We start from the raw sequence: 22,595 nt of genomic DNA, 5'->3' as shown, positions 1-22,595 counted from the left end.
AGTGGAGCGCCAAGAATTCATTGCAGAAGAGATCAAGAAACTGGAAGCAGCAGGCCTTGTCAGAGGAATGCTCCATCCCACGTGGTTGGCCAATCCTGTAGTCGTGCGCAAGGCAAACGGGAAATGGAGACTTTGCATCGATTTCACCGATGTTAACAAAGCTTGTCCCAAAGACCCATTTCCTTTGCCGCGCATTGACCAGATTGTAGACTCCACAGCCGGATGTGATTTGCTTTCATTTCTTGACGCATACTCAGGATATCATCAGATCTTCATGGCAGAAGAGGATGAGGAGAAGACCGCATTTATTACTCCATGTGGCACGTACTGTTTTGTACGGATGCCCTTCGGATTAAAAAATGCTGGTTCGACATTTGCAAGAGTAGTCCACGTTGCTCTTGAGCCACAAATACACAGAAATGTGGAAGCCTACATGGATGATATAGTGGTCAAGAGCAAGGACAGAGCAACCCTGACTCAAGACTTAGACGAGACCTTTGCAAATCTGCGCAAGATCAGCCTCAAGCTCAACCCAGAGAAGTGTGTGTTTGGAGTTCCCTCCGGCAAGATTCTCGGGTTCTTCGTGTCTCAGCGGGGAATTGAAGCCAATCCCGACAAGATCAAGGCCATTGAGCAGATTGAAGCACCAAAGCGCGTCAAGGATGTACAGAAACTTGCCGGTTGCGTGGCTGCTCTCAGCAGGTTTATCTCTCGGTCTGCTGAGCGCGCCCTGCCGTTTTTCAAATTATTGAAAAAGGCAGGTCCAATGAAATGGACTCCGGAAGCGGAGGCTGCGCTGCAAGACCTGAAGAGATACATGTCCTCCCCTCCAATACTTGTCGCACCTAAACCACAAGAGAAGTTGCTGCTGTACATAGCGGCAACCAATCAAGTGGTTAGTGCTGCGTTAGTGACAGAGAGGGAGGCAGATGATGAGTCAGCAACTGCGGCAAGCGCATCCAGCGACAAGCAGGGAGCTTCCCCGACAAGCTCTGGTCCCGGCAAAGATGGATCTGCGCAGAGGCACGAGGAGACACAGAAGAAGATGGTGCAGCGCCCAGTTTACTTTGTCAGTTCCCTCATGCAGGGGGCTAGGTCAAGGTATTCTGGCGTGCAGAAATTGCTTTTGGGCCTTCTCATGGCCTCGAGAAAGCTGCGCCATTACTTCCAAGCGCATGAGATCACAGTTGTCACTCGCTTTCCGTTGAAGAGGATACTGCAGAATCCAGAAGCGACAGGCAGGATTGTTGAGTGGGCACTGGAACTGTCAAGCTTTGGCCTCAAGTTTGAAAGCACTTCAACTATCCAGAGCAGAGCATTGGCAGAATTTATAGCAGAATGGACGCCAACACCAGATGAAGAAATTTCAGAAACAAGCATCCCCGACAAGGAAGCAAGCAAAGAGTGGCTGATGTACTTTGATGGTGCCTTTTCGCTGCAAGGCGCCGGCGCTGGTGTGCTGCTTATCACACCCACCGGAGAGCACCTCAAGTACATAGTCCAGATGCACTTTCCCAAGGAGCAAGCAACAAACAATACTGCAGAGTATGAGGGACTGCTTGCCGGTCTCAGGATCGCGGCAGACCTTGGGATCAAGAAGCTCATTGTCAGGGGTGACTCACAGCTTGTCGTCCGCCAAGTAAACAAGAGTTATCAGAGTCCGTTGATGGAAGCTTACGTCGACGAAGTGAGAAAGCTAGAAGAGCACTTTGACGGCCTGCAAATGGAGCATGTTCTAAGAGCTCACAACGCCATTGCTGATGGCCTGTCAAAATGCGCTGCACTTAAGCTACCTGTGGAACCAGGAATCTTTGTGCTCAAGCTGACTCAACCGTCCGTAACACCATCAACTGGACAGAGCAAGAAAAGGAAGTTGATTTCTGGTGACTATTTGCCGGCAGAGCTTCCTGAAGCCGCCGCCAAGAAGGTCCCTAAAATCAACGTTGAAGGCGCTGAGGAGCAGTCTGCTCCGGCAAGCCCTAGGGTTTGTTCCGTTGAAGCAGAAGCTCCCGGCAAGCTTGTCAGGGAACGTCAAGCTCCGGTAGAGACATAGCTCCTCGCCGTAGAAGCAGATGTTCCCGCAGCAGCTGAGACCAACACCAAGAGCGCTGAGGACCGAGATGCTCCGACAAGCCCTAGGGTTTGTCCCGTTGAAGCAGAAGCTCCCGACAAGTTTTGCCCCGGCAAGCTTGTCGGGGAACGTCAAGCTCCGGCAGAGCCGCAAGTTCTTGCCGTAGAAGCGGATGTTCCCGCAGCAGCAGAGTTGCCTTTAGTCCTTGTTGTCGAGCCACAAGCTCCAACATGGGCGCAGCAGATTGTCCATTTCCTACAGATAGGAGAACTTCCCGAAGAGCAAGAAGAAGCGGAAAGAGTAGCCCGGCAGTCAAGTATGTACCAGTTTGTCGACAAGGCATTGTACAGAAAAAGACTCAACGGTGTGAAATTGAAGTGTATTCACCGGGAAGACGGACAAAAGCTGTTGGCAGAGATACACGGAGGCATATGTGGTCACCACATTGGCGCAAGAGCACTTGTCGGTAAAGCATTCCGGCAAGGTTTCTTCTGGCCAACAGCCCTCCAGGATGCAACTGCACAAGTAACCAAGTGTGAAGCGTGCCAGTTCCATTCCAAGCAGATACACCAGCCAGCTCAAGCTCTCTAGACGATCCCTTTATCCTGGCCATTTTCGGTCTGGGGGCTCGACATCCTCGGCCCCTTTCCCCGAGCTGTCGGGGGCTTTGAGTACTTGTACGTTGCAATCGACAAGTTCACAAAGTGGCCAGAAGTGGAACCAGTGAGGAAGGTGACCGCACAGTCAGCCGTCAAGTTCTTCAGGTCGATTGTTTGCCGCTTCGGGATCCCTAACAGGATAATCACCGACAACGGTACACAATTCACGAGCCGCACCTTCATGCAATACGTCCAAGATCTTGGTGCCAAGGTCTGCTTCGCTTCTGTTGCTCACCCGAGAAGCAACGGTCAAGCGGAGAGGGCAAATGCTGAAGTGCTGCGCGGGCTCAAGACCAGAACTTTCGACAGGCTGCACAAGTGCGGAAGAAACTGGATCGAGGAGCTACCGGTGGTTCTTTGGTCGATCAGAACGACGCCAAATCGAGCCACTGGACAGACACCCTTTGCTCTAGTCTATGGAGCAGAGGCAGTTACCCCCACGGAACTCGTATACGGGTCGCCTCGAGTGCTCGCTTACGATGAGCTCGAGCAAGAGCAGCTGCGGCAAGATGACGCGCTGCTCCTCGAGGAAGACCGTCTCCAGGCTTCTGTGCGAGCCGCTCGCTACCAGCAAGCTCTGCGCCGCTACCATAGCCGCAGAGTCAATGCCAGGAGTCTCGAGGAAGGCGACCTTGTTCTTCGGCGTGTTCAGTCCACCAAGAATTCCAACAAGTTGACGCCGAAGTGGGAAGGCCCTTACCGGGTGAAGCGAGTCACAAGGCCTGGCGCTGTCCGCCTTGAGACCGAAGATGGCGTACCAGTGAGCAACTCCTGGAACATCGAGCATCTTCGTAAGTTTTACCCGTAAGGCGCGGTTGTCGGGCCCTGCCCGGCAACCACCCTTTTGTACAAGTCTTGCCACTGTTGCATGTAATCCTTTGTACAAAGCCAGGCGCAGACCCTGAGCACAAGTAAATGAAGTGCTGGCACCCCGGGGTTATAGCATGCATGCTAGGTCGAGTCTCGTCCTTGGTTAGGGTTGATAGTGCCTAACAGCGGCTAACCCCTAGCTTAGAGGTTGAGTGTCCGTCCCTTTGCTTTTCCTTCGTTCGCAGGGCTCGCATATCCTGGCCAGACCGCTTGAGGACAGAAAGGAGAAGAAGGGCGCGCCGGCACCTGGGCCCCAGCAAGCCAGTATTGCTGGGGGCTGCGAGTACCAAGATTCATCCGCGGCAAGCCAGGGTTGCCGGGGGCTGCGATACCAGATAAGTCTTTCATCCCTCATCATGCATCCTCCTATGGACTGGGGAATGCGAAACCGCGTTTCTTCCCGAAAACTGCCGTGCTCCCTCAACTCTAGGCCCTGGGGCTCGTTCCCGGGGCCAAGTCTGGTCGTAGTCGCGGCAGCAAAGGGATGAAACGAGGAGGCCGCACCCACCTCGTTCCCGCCTCCGTCAAAGGCGTGAGAAAGGTCGAGCGATGTGGGAAGGCGGCAGGGCCTGTTGCCGGGAGATGAAATGTCTGTCCGAGGGATACCAAGGATTTGCTCCTTGGTGTGGGTTCAACCCGCGAGACAAATAACCCGGCAAGCATCCCCTTTTCATTAAAAAACATCCCACTCAGGTACAGTCCATAGAGGATGAAAAACATGAAAGAGAGGATTACAAGTTTTAGATGCAGCTAAGGCCCGAAGGCTTACAAATTAAAAAGATAAGATGCCCGTAATCCCTTTCCTGTCCCTCTCTTCAGGAGGTAGGTCAAGGAGGCGAAAGGGGCAAAAGGGGCGCCTAGGCGAGCTACGGGTGCCAGAAGACACCAAGAGAACATCCCGGGGGCCGTCCGAAGGCTGGACGGTGATGGCGGCGCCGGAAGCGGGGCTCGAAGACGGGGCGGCAGGACGTCAGCACGCTGTCGAGGGCACCACGCCCTCGTACTCTGACCTGACGGCCTTGTCGCCAGCCCTCTTCCCCTTCCGCAGCCTCCCTACGCCAACCGCCCAAGGAGACGACCCCGGGGAGTTCAAGGAGCCGGCGACGCGGATGATGGGGTCACCGGTGCCGCACGAAGCGGCGCCCGACACCTAGTCGGACCCGCCATCTCGCCGCCCGCTACCCTCATCATCGCTGTCGCTCTCCTCCTCGTCACTCTCGCTCGAGGGGGAGCCTTCACTATCGGAGGAGCTGTCCACGCAGCACTTCGCCCGAGTGCCGAAGCACCCGAAGACCTTGACGGAGAGGAGATCGCCCTCCATCAACTTAAAATGGAGGGTAAACCCCTCCATCAGGCTGTGGATGCGGGCGAACGTCTTCCACCCTCGATCAAGATACATCACATTAGGGGCTGGGAATACAACGCGGACTCGCGTGCCGCTGATCCCACAGCCCCTCATGTGCAGTCTCAGTGTCTCGGGCGGGTCCAACTCCATCGCGCTCGCAAACGGAGCTGGGAGCCGGAGGCGACGACGAGGCGCCCGGCGCAGCCTGACGAAGAACTCGCAAGGGTCGTCCCCTATATGGACCGCCGTGGGGAGAGGAACCGCCGGTGGAGGCGAAGCTGGCGCTCCGCCCCGTCCGCCTCCTCCCCGAGCGCCTCGACCTCGTCCACGACCTCGCCCCCTCCCTCTTCCCCTTATGGCTGGCTCCACCACCACGGGTGCGGAAGCGGGAGGAGTGCGCTATCTGGCGGCGACCCTCGCCGCCACTGATGAAGGGCCAGGGTTCCCTTTCTCCATGATGAATGAGAGAAAGGGGAGCAGAAGCTGAAGAAAGGAGGAGATGAGAGAGTGCGGGCTTCCGTGCTCCCCTCCCGCTCTTTATAAAGGAGCGAGGTGGGGGCTCGGCCGCCCCGCTCAGCGAATCAAGGCACGGGAAGAGCAGGGAGTCGGGGCCAACCCGCCGCCTCGGCTCGCGGCGGCCCAGTTTCCCACTTCCACCGTCCGCGACCCCAAGCGCATGGGAGCCGCGTGGCGGGAATGCAGAGCCGAGGCGACGGATGAGGCGGCCTCGCCCCACCCGTGATCGCGGGGAGTGGACACCTCGAAAACCGCGCACCGGCCTCGTCCAGTAAATGCACCACGCTCCCACGCCTACCTCCGTTTAGGAAGGAGGGCGTGAACCGTCCCCTTCATCATGGCCTGACGCATGCTCGCGGGGCTTAGCCCCGCGCACGCCGCCCGCGTCACCCACGACGCCGCGTTCGACGCGCACTGTTCTGGGCGTGCGCGGTGGAAGCGGAGAGATATGCGGCGTGACCTAGGCCGCGCGTGCCCGTGCACGGTTTTGGGCCTGGCCCAACAGCGCTCGGCACCGTGTCTGGCCCAGGCCCGGGGGCTCCTGTCGGTGTACTAGAGTAAGGGTACCCTAGTACCCCGAACTTGTGCACGGGCAGTCGCAGCATCCCGCGGCAAGGCTTGCCGGGTGACCGCCAAGATCCTCCGTGGTTCCTGTGGAGCCATTCAAGAACAAAATACTCAAACCAAGGCCCCGGCAAGAGGAGCTTGCCGGGAAGGAAACAAGACCCCGGCAAGAGGAGCTTGCCGGGAAGGCCAACCAAGGCATACCAAGAAAACTTGCCGCGGCGCGCCGCGCGTCCCGGCAAGGCCCGGTGAGCGACAAGCTCCCGAACACGACAAGACGACGACCGCGGCAAGGAGCTTGCCGCGGGAAACCCCCACTTCGTGCCCGCGCTCCAGCACACCCGCCAACGTGTCGCTCTAGGACCCTCCCAAGCACACGTGGCAGGAGGCCGTGCAGCTAGGGGTGCGAGGTGGCAAGCAGGCGCTGACGAGATAACCATCGTGGCAAACGGTGGCGTCCCTAGAGGTCCCTTCCGGTACTGTTTAGGCGACACAGACGGGCAATTAATGCCCTTGTCCCCTGCCGTCAGGGTTAGGTATGATAACACTATAACAGGTAGCTGTACCTACCACAGCACCTTTCCATTTTTGCCCTTTACCTCCGTTGCCACCTGTGGGTAACCCCTTGAGCATATAAAAGGAGGCCCGTGTGCAACGTAGAGGGGGGTTAGCCAGTTCGAACACTCACGCTCGGTCTTGCTAGCCGCCGGTGTGTACTGTAGCACTCCGCGCTCCCGAGCTAGAAATCAATACACAACCACAAAGCAGGAGTAGGGTTTTACGCATCCGTGCGACCCGAACCTGGGTAAATCGCTCGCGTGCTTCGCCTCGATCTGCTCTTTGCGCGACCTCCGCCCCCACCGAACCGAAAGGGACCCGGTCCGCCGGTCCCATAGGTGCCCGTGGATCAGAAACCCCGGCACCAGTGTTCACCTTTCTTTGAATCGGTTCTCTGAAATATAACCATGAACACAAAAATTAGTCGGCAATCATGATGGTTCAGTGGAAGTACTTAAGAAGGTTATTGGTAAGCTATATGGCCTAGTGATGATATAACCACGGTAGCTTAAGAAACATGACTAAAGCCACATCACTTATGTCATGATCCAACCAATATTCACCTTTTTAAATTGTAGATTGAAGCCACTGTGAACATACTGAGATACAAAGCATGAAGCTTCTAAATTCCATACCTATACATCAATACAAAGCATGGGGAGCGCATGAAGCTTTTAAACTTCTGAACCTATACATCAATGCAAAGCATGGGGAGCAAACATATTCTTGTTTTTCTGTGATCTATGCTTCTGCCCGTTAATTCCTTCATCCTACTTGTTGCTTCCTTGAGCCTCTCATTTCTATGGAATTTAAGTAGTGAGTTTAATTTAGAACAATCAGTATCTACAGAAAAATATAATAAGGGAGATTTCAGTAGCTTTGGAGCAATTTAAGAACTAATTTAAATACATTGCAAATCTCAAGTTTGGTAGCAATCTTAATTTTCTTTGAAGAAATTGTGTACAACTAGGTTATCATAAAAGGATATCACCTCATGCCGAGCTATGCTCCACATGGACATTAGGCAATCGCAGCACTGGCCACGGTCCTCCAGCTACATGAACCCATGGTACGGGCCTACTCCCATGCCAACCTTGCCAGCGATAGTCCACCAGAGAAATCCTCCCCGTGGTCTGAGCAGGTTCAGATTTACCTTTGGCATTAAAAACAACACACACAATATTAGTATAATGCAAATGCTTTATACATACGCATAGGCTTCATTTCTGATCCGAATTATGGAATATGAGCACATGTAAAGCCCAAAGAAGTCTAGTACAGTATGCTTCATGTGGAATTCAAGTTGTTAAATTAAATATCTACATGCACCAAGATGACAATATGTGTTTTTGTACATTAGTCCAGTTCATAAAATCTAGCAAAGGTGTATGCTCACTCATTTCTCTTTGGTTCCATTCCTCTGTTCTTCCTTGGTGTAAAACATGAACTATTAACCACGTGAATCTTTTTCCGCCTATCATTGGCCCTTTTAAATGTTTTCTTGCCCTTGTTCTTCCACTTCTGGTATTACTACAGATGTCTTGGCTTCCTATATTTCCCTTACCTTATGCATCCTACAGCTTAATGGAGTGTCATTCAGTTTTTGGAATGCTCAAACGGAAATATACATTATCTAGTAAGTTATTTAGTAATTTAAAAAAATCATGTAAGCTCACTTTTCTTATTTTCTTAGACTGAAGATACTTGTGATATGTTACGGTTGGAAACTATGAGAGAAAAAAAGCAGTTGCATTCTTGAAAAGAACTGATTTCATGCGCTCAAACGTTTCGTCGGGGCCCAACTCCAAACCAAGGAAAGGCTCGAATCTGTTTTTGGAACATGGCTCTGATGTTGTATAACTACCTATGAACTTACAAATCTAGAAGGCCATTCACCATATGCAATGAATACACAATGTTTTATTGATTGGTGACAACAAGTACAAAAAACAGTAAGCCTCATGTGGATAGAAAAGGATGACAGGCTTGCTACCGAGAACATACCGATTACAAAAAAAGGATGTCAGGCTTGCTTCTAGTTCTTGAGTTTTTGGTCAGATATCAGCTCATCAACCAAGATTCTTCAATGCAAGCTCAATAACCTCATTTTAGTTGCTTCTTTGTCAACTATTTCATCGATGCAAGCTCAATAACCGTCCAGACCTAAACCTGTTATCAATATACTCAGGATATTAGCTACCGATGAGCATCCACAAGCGAGATATCTAAAACATTTAATAAATCTCACGAGGTGAACTCTTAGTGTTGTATTTACAAGACCTCTTGAAATGCCAGTAGGGTCATTACATGCCACAGATGTAGAACATATGCCTGGCATATTGTGCTTAAGCCACCCAAGACTTAAAGTCTTGGGAATAAATAGGTGGTTGCGTCCAACATTGTGATTGATCATTAAAATAGTATTCCAACTAAAAATATTCAATTCTTAGTAGTAACACAGTTCTACCAGATTGCAATAATATCGAATAAGCCTCCAAATAGGTGCATGTTGACAAGAAAATATGACTGGTATACTAAGTATTCACTATACCATGCATGCTTTCTTAATGGTAATATTTATTGATTTCCCTATTCTGCAAATACGAACCACTGATACTTTCCCACCACGAATACATTTTTTACTACCCCACACTAAATTATTGGAGTACTATGCAACCCCACACCAAAGTATTGGAGTAGTACTGACAACAACACACTAAGAGTTTCTCAAGGTCTTTCTTTAACTCAGGAGCGTACTTCAGCCCTGAACATATCGAACCTGAACCTGAAAAACAAGGATTGTCAGTTTAATAGATAGTGCATATGCACAACCATATGATAGTTTAACTGGACATCAAAATCCCGTTGTCCACAGGCGTCATGTAAACCCTGCCAGGCATGAAGATCATGGCACACATGATCCTAAGAAAACTAAGAAATTTTATTTTTCGTGGATGTGGTGGTGAGAACACAAAACAGTAGGGGCACACCAAGCACACGTGCACAGCAGCAGCAACCGGCAACGTCCACACACGCACATTAGCAAGCAAGCATTGAGATTTGCCAAGGCCGTATGGGGCAAGATAAGCGATACATGATTGACCATACGTGCACGGGAGTGAGAATATGTCGAGGGCGCGGCGACGTACCTATGTTGTTGGCGTGGCCTCAAGCCTGTATCACGTTCGGACCTCCATGGACGACCTCGAGGGATGGCGGCCCGCCGGTGCGGCTGCGGATCTGGGCGCTGCCTTCCCTTGCCGCCGGATCCCTTCCATTCCCTTTCCTCCCTTGGGAGAGGGAGAGAAGGTGAGGGGGGAGGAGGCCACCGACGGTGTCGCCATGGCTGGGCAGGGCTCCTCGCGCCTGCCTGCTAGGTCGCCGTGGCATCGGGTGGGCTAGGGTTTTGCCCGAGCTGCTGGAGAGACGGGTTGACGGAGAGGGCGGGGTAGAGGGAGGTCGCCGGCATGGATGGGGGAGAGGAGGCCGCCAGCGAGGCATGTCGCCGGGGAGGATGGGATCGGCGGCGGCGGCGGCGTTCAGTCCCAAGGAAACAGATCGAGAGAGGAGTCGAGGGGGCCTCGTTCCTCTGGTTTCGTTTCGTGGGACGGGGCTCAGTTGGTTTTGGTTGGTTTTTTTTGGAACCGTAAGGTGGGATCGAGGACGAAAAAAATCTACCAAGGTTAACCTACGAAAAAAACCCGGACGAAAGTGGTGGGACGAAAATTGACCGGCGGAGACTACCAACTACTCCACTAGGAGTAGAGATATAGTTTTGGCGATGCACACATACTCCACTTGGCCCCCCTCTAATCCTCGAGGGGACGAAACATGCAGGAAACCCTTTGTGATCCAATAAATTTATGATTGGATCGTCGCGCTCAAATGGGCCATGTACGCTAATTCTCCACCTTGCCAATATCATATAGAAAGATGGCATTTCCTATTTGTCGCCAAAGGCCCCAGTTAACGTGCATTTTTGTTAACTGGCGCCTGTGGCGTTTATAAATGGGCCGGCCCATCTAGGTGCCGGTTGACGATTCGTTTTTTGAAAATTCTATGAACTTTTTTAAAGTTTTAACAGATTTTTTTCAGATTAATGAACTTTTGGAAATATTGATGAACTTTTTTATGTTCAATGAACTTTTTCTAAAAATACATGAACTTTTTTTTACATTTGATGAACTTTAAAAAAATCATGAACTTTTGCTAAATTGGATGTTTTTTTTTCAATTTGAATGAACTTTTTCTAAAATTGATGAACTTTTTTCAAAATTGATGAACCTTTTTTAAAGATATGACATTTTTTCCAATGATGAACCTTTTTCTATTTAAATCTGTAAACCTTTTTTGATTTCATATTTTTAATTTTGTAACAAAAATAAAAAAAATGGGGCAGTACGCTAGTGGGCCAGCCCATGCTAGCACCGCTGCAGGCGCCGGATCGTTAACGGGCGCCTGTAGCGCTGCATAGGAGCTCCCTAGAAAGATGGAAGGTGCTCTCGCGTAAGGAGCGCACGCAGGCTGGTCTATGCCCGTTAGCCTAGGACTCGCTCGCTGTACGTTTTCTTCCTTTTTTTGTTTTTTTTTTGTTTTTACACCCGATTTCTTTGGTTTTTCTTCTTTCATATAACTTCAGTTTTCACTTTTTTTTTGTTTCTTTCTCAGTTTTCACAATTTTTTGGTTTTATTCCTTTTTTTCTTTGTTTTTCTATGGTTTTCTTTGTTGCTTTCTTCGTTTTCTTTTGGTTTTATTGGTTTCTTTATTTCTTTTCCTTTTTCTGCATTGCTTGTCTCTTGTTTTACTGTTTCCTTTTTTCTTCAAGTTTAATTTACTTCCATCTTTTTATATTTTTTAATTACTTTCTTGGACTTCTCTGGGTTTCTTATTTTCATTTATATATCCTTTTCTTTTTCGCATAGTTTTTCTCTGGGTTTTTCTTGTTTCCTTTTTTGGTTTTTCTTTTGTTTATTTCTAAGTTTTCTTCATATATTTTTCAGCACAAGTGTACATTTTACATATACATCAGGTGCATTTTTTAATAATCTTTAACAATTTCAAATACATGATTAAATTTCATGAAAATATATGTTTTATGTAGATTTTATATTTCATACACATTGTATATTTTTCGTATAAATCAGGAACATTTCTTATACATATAATTAACAGTTTACAAATACATGATTATAGTTTTTCCTAATATGTCATTACTCTCTCTGTCTCATAATATAAGACTGTTTGCGACATTACACTAGTGTCACAATGCTATTATAATATGGTACGGAGGGAGTAGCATTTTTTTAAATATGTCTTTATTTCTATTTTTTACATACAGCTTCTAAATTTTTGAATATAGCATTTTTATACTCTCTCTCTCTCTATACCCGAAAATAAGTGACTCAACTTTGTACTAACGGGTACAAGTTTAACATTTCTAAATACATGATCGACATTTTTGTCACACACACACACACACACACACACACACACACACACACACACACACATATCAAATATTTCCTACCAGCAGTGGTGGTTACCCTCACGTGAGCTTTGTATATTGTATGTACTATCTGACAAAATCGAGAGTATGGACATGTAGTATGTAGTATATAAAAATATTGCCCCACAAAAAAAAGTATATAATAATATTTTGACTGTATATATATTCTAATTGTATGTAGTATGTATTATTTTTTTAGTATGTTGTTTTATATGTACAAATATGAAAGTATTTTCAAAATATACAAAAAATATGGACTCACATGCAATTTTTTTCGTATAGCTTGCTTTGAAATATATTAGATATAGTATATGATATATTTAGAATGATAAAGTGGTATATATACTACCACATGGTAGTATATGGGACATTAACATTTTTTTCAAATGCTTGATTAACATATTTTAAATACGTGATCAACTCTTTTCATATACATTATATAGACTATGTATACATTTTTTGTATTCATGAGACACATTTTTTATATACATATTTAACATTTTTCAAATGCTTAATTAACATTTTTAGATATTTTATGTATAGTGGTTTTTGTAGTGTGTGTGTGTGTGTGTGTGTGTGTGTGTGTGTCTGTGTGTCTGTGTGTGTACACGAGAGTAAAAAAAGCAAAGATAACAGACAAAAACATAAAAGAAAACAAAAAATGAGAGAGTTGTGGCTTGCGGCCTGTGGCCTAGCGCACGCCTGGGCCGACCCATCTTGCGCTCATCTTCAGGCAAGGCTTCCATACCTCTCGCTATAAGAGAGACAAAGAAGCGCATTGAAGTAGGCACGGACCACCACCAAACACACAATCTTCAACACAGCAGCAACACGAGTAGCGCAGATCCATCAGCAACGAAAATAAATCACAGAAATCACAAACCTCCAAACACGACAAGAAGAATGATGCAGAAGACGCAAACCTACGAGTCGATGCAGCCCGCGGCCTCCCTCCAAAGTAAGCGATGCAGAGGAAGAAGAAATAGCCGGCCTACACAGGATTCGCCCTGGACGAAGAGGCAAGGGTTGACCCCGCAGTCCCCCCTCATTGAAGAGACGACAACCACCACCCTCCTTGCTCTACCAAAAGACGAACACCACGAACCCAGACCAGCGCCACCACAAGACTCACCCAAAATCGAAAGGGGAAAAATAAAGCACCGCAACTGACCAGGGGAAAAGGCGAGGCAGCGCCGCCTGCAAAGCGCCGCGTACCCACCCAAGTGCCACGAAGACACACAACCAGACCGAGAGGCCCATACAAATGAGCAGTCCACTTAATGGGAGGACCCACCCGCAGGTCACACACCCGATCAACTAGGAGCCTCCCTCTCAAGGGAGCTTAGAGTTTTAGGTGATGAGGAAGCAAACAAATGGGGATGCAAAATAAACTGGACCATGGTGTTCTGCTCAATGCCCATGAGACGTGGTGTGATACGTCTCCGACGTATCTATAATTTTTGATTGTTCCATGCTATTATATATTCTGCTTTGGATGTTAATGGGCTTTATTTTACATTTTTATATTATTTTTGGGACTAACCTATTAACCCAAGGCCCAGTGCAAATTGATGTTTTTTTTTGCCTATTTCAGTGTTTCACAGAAAAGGAATATCAAACAGAATCCAAATGGAATGAAACCTTCGGGAGAGTTATTTTTGGAACAAACGTGATCTAGGGGACTTGGAGTGGACGTCAAGAAACAATCGAGGAGGCCACTGTCGTGGTTCTGACTCTGACAGTGATGTAGGGGGGTATGTATGGAGAGGCTAGATCTTAGCTATGGAGGAGTTGTAAACACATGAGGATTACGAGTTCAGGCCCTTCTCGGAGGAAGTAATAGCCCTACGTCTCGGTGCCCGGAGGCGGTCGACTGAATTATGTGTGTGTGAATAACAGGGGTGCGAACCCTTGATACTGAGGAGGGGGGTGGCTTATATAGAGTTTGCCAGGCCCCTCCAGCCCTCCGTAATGTAGGGTTTAAAGTACATTAAGACTGGGGGTTACTGGTAACGCCCCTAATAAAGTGCTATGATGACCATAAAAGCTACTTATGACCGACCGTTTGCGTGCAGGGTGACTTTAGATCTCCGGGCAGTCGAGTGGTTGGATCTTGGTCGAGTGATTGCTTCGTGGTCGAGTGTCTTGAATCCGTCGAGTGGGGTACCTCCAAATCGATTGAAAGGTGACTTCTTCTAGGGATGTCCTTGGGTAGGGTACTTAGGACAGGTCCATGCCCCTACCCCAGGTACATAGCTTCATCATTAGCCCCCGAATGGATCGAGGTTCGAGTGGGGAAGGAGTTGGGGATCTTTCCGATTGGTTCTGCATGTTATATGAACGTCTTGTTTTGGATCAATTGTCACGGATGACGTCGTCAACTTCTTTCAGTCGCCTTGATCCATTCTTGGCCTCTTGTCGAGTGAATTTCTTTACTTGTGAAGTTCCGAGTGACTATGTGAAAGGGATCTTCTGTTTGACGAGTTGTGCTGCGGCCCGCGGATTTTGCGAGATTTGAATTTCGGGAACCACGCGGGACGGGGGCGGCCGCAGTAATCAGATGGGATAGGACGGAAGCTCCTCGATCCCCGCGCCACCTTTTTCGCCACGTACCGCGCGCGCGCCTGTTGCGGGATTTGACGGGATTGCCTGGGCCTACCAGTCAGCCACTCGGAAGCGACCTCTTATAAGCTGCCGGCTCGGGACCCCCAAACAGTGCGCCTTCACTTTTCCCCCTCCCTTCACAAGATCCTCCGCCACCTCCGCTCTCACCTTGGTGCCGTAGGTCTGTTCGAGCTTTCGCCGGCGACGATGGTGAAGGATAAGACGTCGGCTCTAGAGCGCGCGAAGAAGGCGGCGGTGCAGGGGAAGGGGAAGAAGTCCGCTCGGGGCGGATCTTCCTCGAGGACTGCTCTGCCCAAGGATTGGATCCAGGGCGACTGGATGCCGTCGGTGATTCGGCAGGATGATCTCGATGATCTGGTCGAGGGGGGATTCATTCCCCACGAATCTGCGCGCCTCCCGGGGAAAGAAGTCGAACCCCAGCCTCTTGATGGTGAGTGTGTCCTCCTCACCACCCATATCGATCGTGGATTCTCTCTACCTCCTCATCCTTTTTTCCGGAGCTTCTTGAACTTCTTCGGAGTGCAGCTCCATCACTTTACTCCCAATTCTATTGTGTATCTTGCTGCTTTCGTATCCTTGTGTGAAAACTTCTTGGGTTGCCGCCGCCATTGGGGACTCTTCAAGCACATCTTCACTTGCCGCTCTCAGTCGATCAAGAAGGCCAATTCGACTGACGAACGGACGCAGGTGATCCAGCTGTGTGGGGGCCTAGCGATCCAGATGAGGGGAAAAAGTTCCTTTCCGTCTATCACTTTTCCCGAGTCAGTCCGTGGGTGGCAGTCGACTTGGTTTTACTGTAAAGACCAGGTGACCCCAGGACAGTCGACTGGGCTTCCCCCCTTTTCTCTGAATCGAGCATAAAAACCTGCCTCTCTGAAAGTGACGCTGGAGGAAAAGGCGCAAGTCAAGGTGCTGGTCGGTCGAGTGGTTCAGCTTGTCCGCGAGGGTGTGACTGGCATGGACTTGTTGGAAGTCTTCCTTCAGAGGCGCATCCAACCGCTTCAGGCTCGTGACCACCCGATGTGGCTGTACTCGGGTCTCGAAGACACCACTCGGATTCACCCAGAGGAGGTCACTGACGAGATGTTGGAAGGGTGGCTGTAGAGTATCACAGGGAACAAGGACAACCCCCGAGGAGCCAGGAGGATTCCTCCACTCGACCAAACATACGAAGTGGACAAGGTCTGACCTTGCGTTTCCGACTGTGATCTTGCTTTCTTTATTTGTTCTCTTTGGATCAGTCGATTGACTTTTGTCTTGTTTGTTGTCCTCTAGGCCACTACTGAGATGTACTCGACACCCAATGGAGCACAGGAGCAGGCCGAGGAAGGAGAGGCGAGCGGAGGCGAAAGTGGAGACGAGAGAGAAGAGTGGGAATTTGACGGCGAAGGAGAGGGGGATGAAGACGACGACTCCAGTGAAGAGGAGGAAGAAGTCGAACCTCCCCGCTCGGAACGGCGATCCAAGCTTACACACGACCCTGCGCGGGAACATGGTAAGGCGACTGTCCCTGTTGGGCAGTCGTCGAAGCGCCCTCGGACCTCATCTCCAGCGCCGACAGAAAAAGCTCCCAAGCACCCACGCGCGATGCCGTCCAAGCCGCCCAAGGCTCTGCCCAAGATGAAGATGACTGTCCCCACTATTTCTGGGTAATAGTAGAATTTGTTTTCCTTTGTCGAACGTGACTGACTCTTGGTCGACTCATTGAATAAGCTGACTGACTTTCGAAATTTGCAGTGATGCCACCTCGGAGATCTCTGCCAAGGACGATGATCAAGAGATGGAAGATGATGTTACCTCCAACCCCGATACAATTACTAATGCTCTGCTTTTAGTCGACTGACGATTTCTTATAATTCCAGTCGATTGGATTTTTCTTGTAGCTCCTCCTAATGTCATTGACCTTCCTGATGATGACGACGAAGTGCCGCTGAGGGCGTGAAGGAACAGGAGGGCGCCGGCTGGCAAGACCCCACAAACTACTCCGGCGCCTGAGGCCGCAGTCCGGGAGGGTGGTGATACCACTCGGGCTTCTGTGACCTTCGCTGAACCTCTGACGAGTGTCTGGCCTTCGACGTCGACTGCAAATCCGCCTTCGCTTTTTGCCACACACCACGTCCCTGAGGACCAAGTGGGTGCCGCTAAAGAGGCTATACGCCAGGCGGGGATCATGATGGAGCAAGTGAAGGTGGTTCGGGAAGCCAGCCAAGCAGCTTATGACGCGAGTTCAGCTCTTCAGAGCAACGTCCAGGTCAGTCGATTCACCGCTTGTTCTGTTAGGATATGCTATCTGAAGAATCTCTTTTCCGAAGATCTTTATATCTGTACACCCACTGGGTGTGTCTATTAATCTTTTTGACGAGTGGGGGCACGCTAAGTGCACCCACTGGGTGTAGTCCCCGAGACTGCAGTGGACTGCTGGCAGTCGACTGTAGTCTTTATATTGTGTTGCTTTAGCTGAACTTCTTCACTCGGTCTGGTCAGGCCATGTTGAATGGAACTGTACACGGTCGACTGCGGGCAGTCGATTTTTTTTTGGTCGAACCAGTGGGGGCACACTGAGTGCACCCACTGGGTGTAGTCCCCGAGACTACTGTCGAATGTTTTTGATTCGGCTGTAGTCTTAGAAACGCCATCATTGTCTCTGGGTTGCTCGGAAGCAACTTATCTTCGATGTCTGTCGACTGATTTTTTGCAGAAATCCTGCGAACTTGTGGCTCGCTACACTGAGTTGGAGAACAAACAGATCCAGCTGAACCTTGACTTGAAGCTTGCTCAGGAGAACTTGCAGAAGGCGAGGGACGAAGCAAAAGGTATGGCTGGTGAGCTTTTGTCGACTGTCCTTTCTTTCTGGCCGTCCTCGATGTTGATCTCACTTGCTATTTCGCAGACAAAATGGAGGAGGCTCTGAAGAAGAAGGATCAAGACCTTGCCGAACCGCAGAAGGAGGCCCTGAACAAAACGAAGCTTGCTGAAGAAAAACTGGCCTCAGTCGGTACTCTTGAAAAGGAAAACTCCAGGCTGAAAACTGCTCTCGACGCGGCTAATCGAGAGTTCAGCCGTCTGAATAATGGCAATATAGCTCTGAATGACAAGGCAAGTGAACTGGCGGGGAAGAGGAACGATCTGGAGGCTTATCTCAGTGGACTCGCCAAGAAGCTGTTCGTCATGCTCGAGGGTAATTACTCTGGCCCGACTGACTTGCAGTTACCAAACATGCGTAGAGCCACTGACTTATCCTTGAATTGTGTTTACAGAATTCTGCCAGAACTTCGAAGAGGAGACCAGTCGAGTGGAGACAGACTTGGACCCCATCAATTCTCCAGTGAAGGACGAGGCTGCTATGAACGTGCTCCGACTGGAATCTCGTGTTGCCGGCGTTGTTGACTATCTTGCTCGGTTGAAGGTTGCGATTTCGCGGATCGACACGTCGCTCTGGCCTAGGACGACGCTTCAGAATGACCTCGGGTCCCTGATGACTCGACTGAATGAAGTCCCAGGTCGAGTGGCGGAATGGAAGAAATCTTCTGCTAGATGTGGCGCTGACGTCGCTCTGTCTCTGGTCCGCGTCCACTGCAAGGAGGCGCGAGAAGAAAAGTTGGCCGCCATCCAAGTTGCCAATACCAGGAAGCACAACTTTCAAGACTTCATGGAGACTTTCATTGCTGCTGCCACTCGCATTGCAGACGGGATCGACTTGGACGAGTTCGTCGCCCCTTCCAGTCCTCCGCCTGAGGAATAAAAACTTTTATGCTTCACTTTAAATTTGCCTCGGAATGCCGAGTGGATTTTGTAACCGTTAAACTCTGTCGAGCTGGAGGCTCGAGTACTTTGATCTGCGGTCTAGGACCTTTGGATCTTATCTGAACTTGATTTATTGTTGAATATCTTCATGAATTATCTGTCGAGTGGAACTTGTTCTTCACTCGAAATAACTTTGTATTTGTGGTGCAGCTCCGAAGGAGAAGGTAGCAGTCGATTTGCACCTCGTCGTCCTTGCGGATTGGGATGTGTTCCGTACTGAGGCGAGCACTAGGCTGCAGCTAAGCCTCCGAGTGGAAGGTCTGCTCTCCACTCGGTAGGACTTTAAAAACTTAGGCGAGTACTGGACTCCAGCTAAGCCCCCGAGAGGGAGGTCTGCTCTCCACTCGGTAGGATTTTTTCAAACTTAGGCGAGTACTTGACTGCAGCTAAGCCCCCGAGTGGGAGGTCTGCTCTCCACTCGGTAGGATTTTTTTCAAACTTAGGCGAGTACTGGACTGCAGCTAAGCCCCTGAGTGGGAGGTCTGCTCTCCACTCGGTAGGATTTTTTCAAACTTAGGCGAGTACTGGACTGCAGCTAAGCCCCCGAGTGGGAGGTCTGCTCTCCACTCGGTAGGATTTTTTCAAACTTAGGCGAGTACTGGACTGCAGCTAAGCCCCCGAGTGGGAGGTCTGCTCTCCACTCGGTAGGATTTTTTCAAACTTAGGCGAGTACTGGACTGCAGCTAAGCCCCCGAGTGGGAGGTCTGCTCTCCACTCGGTAGGATTTTTTCAAACTTAGGCGAGTACTGGACTGCAGCTAAGCCCCCGAGTGGGAGGTCTGCTCACCACTCGGTAGGATTTTTAAATACTTAGGCGAGCACTGGGCTGCAGCTAAGCCTCCGAGTGGGAGGTTTGCTCTCCACTCGGTAGGATTTTTAAACGCTTAGGCGAGCACTGGGCTACAGCTAAGCTTCCGAGTGGGAGTCTGGCTCACCACTCGGTAGGATTTTAAACACTTAGGCGAGCACTGGGCTGCAGCTAAGCCTCCGAGTGGGAGTCTGGCTCACCACTCGGTAGGATTTTTAAACACTTAGGCGAGCACTGGGCTGCAGCTAAGCCTCCGAGTGGGAGTCTGGCTCGCCACTCGGTAGGATTTTTAAACACTTAGGCAAGCACTGGGCTGCAGCTAAGCCTCTGAGTGGGAGTCTGGCTCACCACTCGGTAGGATTTTTAAACACTTAGGCGAGCACTGGGCTGTAGCTAAGCCTCCGAGTGGGAGTCTGGCTCGCCACTCGGTAGGATTTTTAAACACTTAGGCGAGCACTGGGCTGCAGCTAAGCCTCCGAGTGGGAGTCTGGCTCGCCACTCGGTAGGATTTTTAAACACTTAGGCGAGCACTGGGCTGCAGCTAAGCCTCCGAGTGGGATTCTGGCTCGCCACTCGGTAGGATTTTTAAACACTTAGGCGAGCACTGGGCTGCAGCTAAGCCTCCGAGTGGGAGGTTTGCTCTCCACTCGGTAGGATTTTTAAACACTTAGGCGAGCACTGGGCTGCAGCTAAGCCTCCAAGTGGGAGTCTGGCTCACCACTCGGTAGGATTTTTAAACACTTAGGCGAGCACTGGGCTGCAGCTAAGCCTCCGAGTGGGAGTCTGGCTCACCACTTGGTAGGATTTTTTTTTACAAACTTAGGCGAAACGGATTCGCAGCTAAGCCACCCACTGGGGGATTTCACACGCAAACAAAAGCGACAACAATTATAGGAAAGTTTGTAACACTCTTGTCTTTGATAAATAGACTACAGAAGTTTTTCTTATTACATCTCATCCGAGTGAGAATTCAAGTGTAAAAGGGGAGGAGCAGTTCTGCATTCCAAGCTCGTGGCTCATCGATCTGGTGATCGACAATGTAAAGGTGATACGCTCCATTGTGGAGGACTCTGGTGACGATGAAGGGACCTTCCCAAGTAGGAGCGAGCTTGTGTGGTTTCTGTTGATCCACTCGGAGGACCAAATCTCCTTCTTGGAAGGCTCGACTCTTCACATTTCTGGCATGGAATCGACGCAAGTCTTGCTGATAAATGGTCGATCGGATCATAGCCATTTCTCTTTCTTCTTCCAGGAGGTCGACTGTGTCTTGCCGGGCTTGTTCTGCTTCATCTTCGGTATAAAGCTCGACTCGGGGTGCATTGTGAAGTAGATCACTCGGCAGGACTGCTTCCGCTCCGTAAACCAGAAAGAACGGAGTTCTTCCAGTCGATCGATTCGGGGTGGTCCTCAATCCCCACAGAACTGACGGAAGCTCGTCGACCCAAGCGCCTGCTGCATGCTTGAGATCACGCATCAGCCGAGGCTTTAGTCCTTTGAGAATCAGACCATTTGCCCTTTCTGTTTGTCCATTCAACTGGGGGTGGGCGACCGATGCGTAGTCGACTCGTGTGCCTTGAGAGGCGTAAAAAGCTCTGAACTTGTCTGAATCAAAGTTTGACCCATTGTCGATGATGATGCTATGCGGGACTCCATATCTGAATGTTAACTCTCTGACGAAACTGATAGCAGTGCAAGCATCAAGATTCTTGATAGGCTTAGCTTCAATCCATTTGGTAAACTTGTCGACTGCCACAAGCACATGTGTGAAACCGCTCCTGCCTGTTCTCAATGGGCCAACCATGTCCAGTCCCCAAACAGCGAAGGGCCAGACGAGTGGAATGGTCTTCGGGGCTGATGCAGGCTTGTGCGACATGTTGGAGTAGAACTGGCACCCTTCACACTTGTCGACTATCTCTTTTGCCATTTCATTCGCTCTTGGCCAGTAAAATCCCGCTCGGTATGCTTTAGCCACAATGGTCCGAGAGGACGCATGATGACCACAGGTCCCCGAGTGGATATCATCAAGGATTATCTGACCTTCTTCTGGTGTTATACACTTTTGACCGACTCCAGTCGCGCTTTCTCTATACAACTGTCCCTTTATGACTGTAAAGGCCTTGGATCGACGGACGATCTGTCGAGCCTCTTCTTCGTCCTACGGGAGTTCCTTTCTCAGGATATACGCGATGTACGGTATCGTCCAGTCGGGGGTGATTGCCAAAACTTCCATGATTAGGTCGACCACTGCCGGAATTTCAACTTCAGTCGGATCTGTGGCACTCTTTGGCTGCGGGGCTTCATCTGTAAAAGGATCTTCTTGGACTGATGGCGAGTGGATGTGTTCCAAAAACACATTGCTGGGGATGGCTTCTCTCTTGGAGCCTATCTTTGCCAAATCATCAGCCGCTTGATTTTTCAGTCGGGGGATGTGATGAAGCTCTAACCCCTCGAATTTCTTCTCTAACTTTCTCACTGCATTGCAATAACCAGTCATAGCTGGACTTCTGACGTCCCACTCTTTCATCACCTGATTAACCATCAAATCTGAGTCGCCATAGACCATGAGGCGACGGACGCCGAGTGAAATGGCCATGCGCAACCCATACAGAAGTGCTTCATATTCTGCTTCGTTATTGGAGGAATCGAAGTGAATCTGGAGAACATATCTGAGCTTATCTCCTTGGGGGGAAACCAATACCACCCCAGCACCGGAACCATTCAGCATCTTAGATCCATCGAAGAACATGGTCCAGTGCTCCGAGTGAACTTGAGTCGGAAGTTGCTGTTCGATCCACTCGGCGACGAAATCTGCAATTGCTTGGGACTTGATAGCTTTCTTTGCCTCAAACTTGATATCTAGGAGAAGAAGTTCAATCACCCATTTGGCCACTCGACCAGTTGCATCTCTGTTGTGCAAAATCTCTGATAGTGGAGCGTCGCTGACGACTGTAATGGAATGATCAGAGAAGTAATGTGCAACCTTCTTCGTGGTCATATAAATCCCATATACAAGCTTCTGGTAATGAGGATATCTTTGCTTTGAAGAAGTCAAAACTTCAGAAACATAATATATTGGGCGCTGAACTTTGAAGGCCTTTGCTTCTTATTCCCGCTCGACCGTAAGTACTGTACTGACAACTTGTCCTATGGCTGCAATGTAAATCAGCAAAGGCTCCTTGCTGATTGGGGCAGCAAGCACCGGCTGGGTGGAGAGCAGAGCTTTGAGCTCTGTAAACGCTGCATCAGCTTCTGGAGTCCACTCGAACTTG

At 49.7% G+C, this 22,595-nt stretch overlaps 1 protein-coding gene across 1 annotated transcript; it reads left to right on the top strand.

Moving 5' to 3' along the window:
- Positions 1 to 17,965: 17,965 nt before the first annotated feature.
- On the top strand, positions 17,966 to 18,527 carry LOC147966576 (uncharacterized; the record flags this gene model as incomplete). Its single annotated transcript, XM_087530878.1, has 1 exon — positions 17,966 to 18,527. A coding segment is annotated over one exon (492 nt), but the record flags the coding sequence as incomplete, so codon positions are not given.
- Positions 18,528 to 22,595: the final 4,068 nt, after the last annotated feature.

Source organism: Triticum urartu, chromosome 6A, assembly GCF_056163025.1.
Source record: "Triticum urartu cultivar PI428250 chromosome 6A, HENAU_Tu73, whole genome shotgun sequence".
NCBI classification, from domain to species: domain Eukaryota; kingdom Viridiplantae; phylum Streptophyta; class Magnoliopsida; order Poales; family Poaceae; genus Triticum; species Triticum urartu.
The sequence above is the reverse complement of the archived record's forward strand: the minus strand, read 5'-3'. Positions and strand labels throughout refer to the sequence as shown.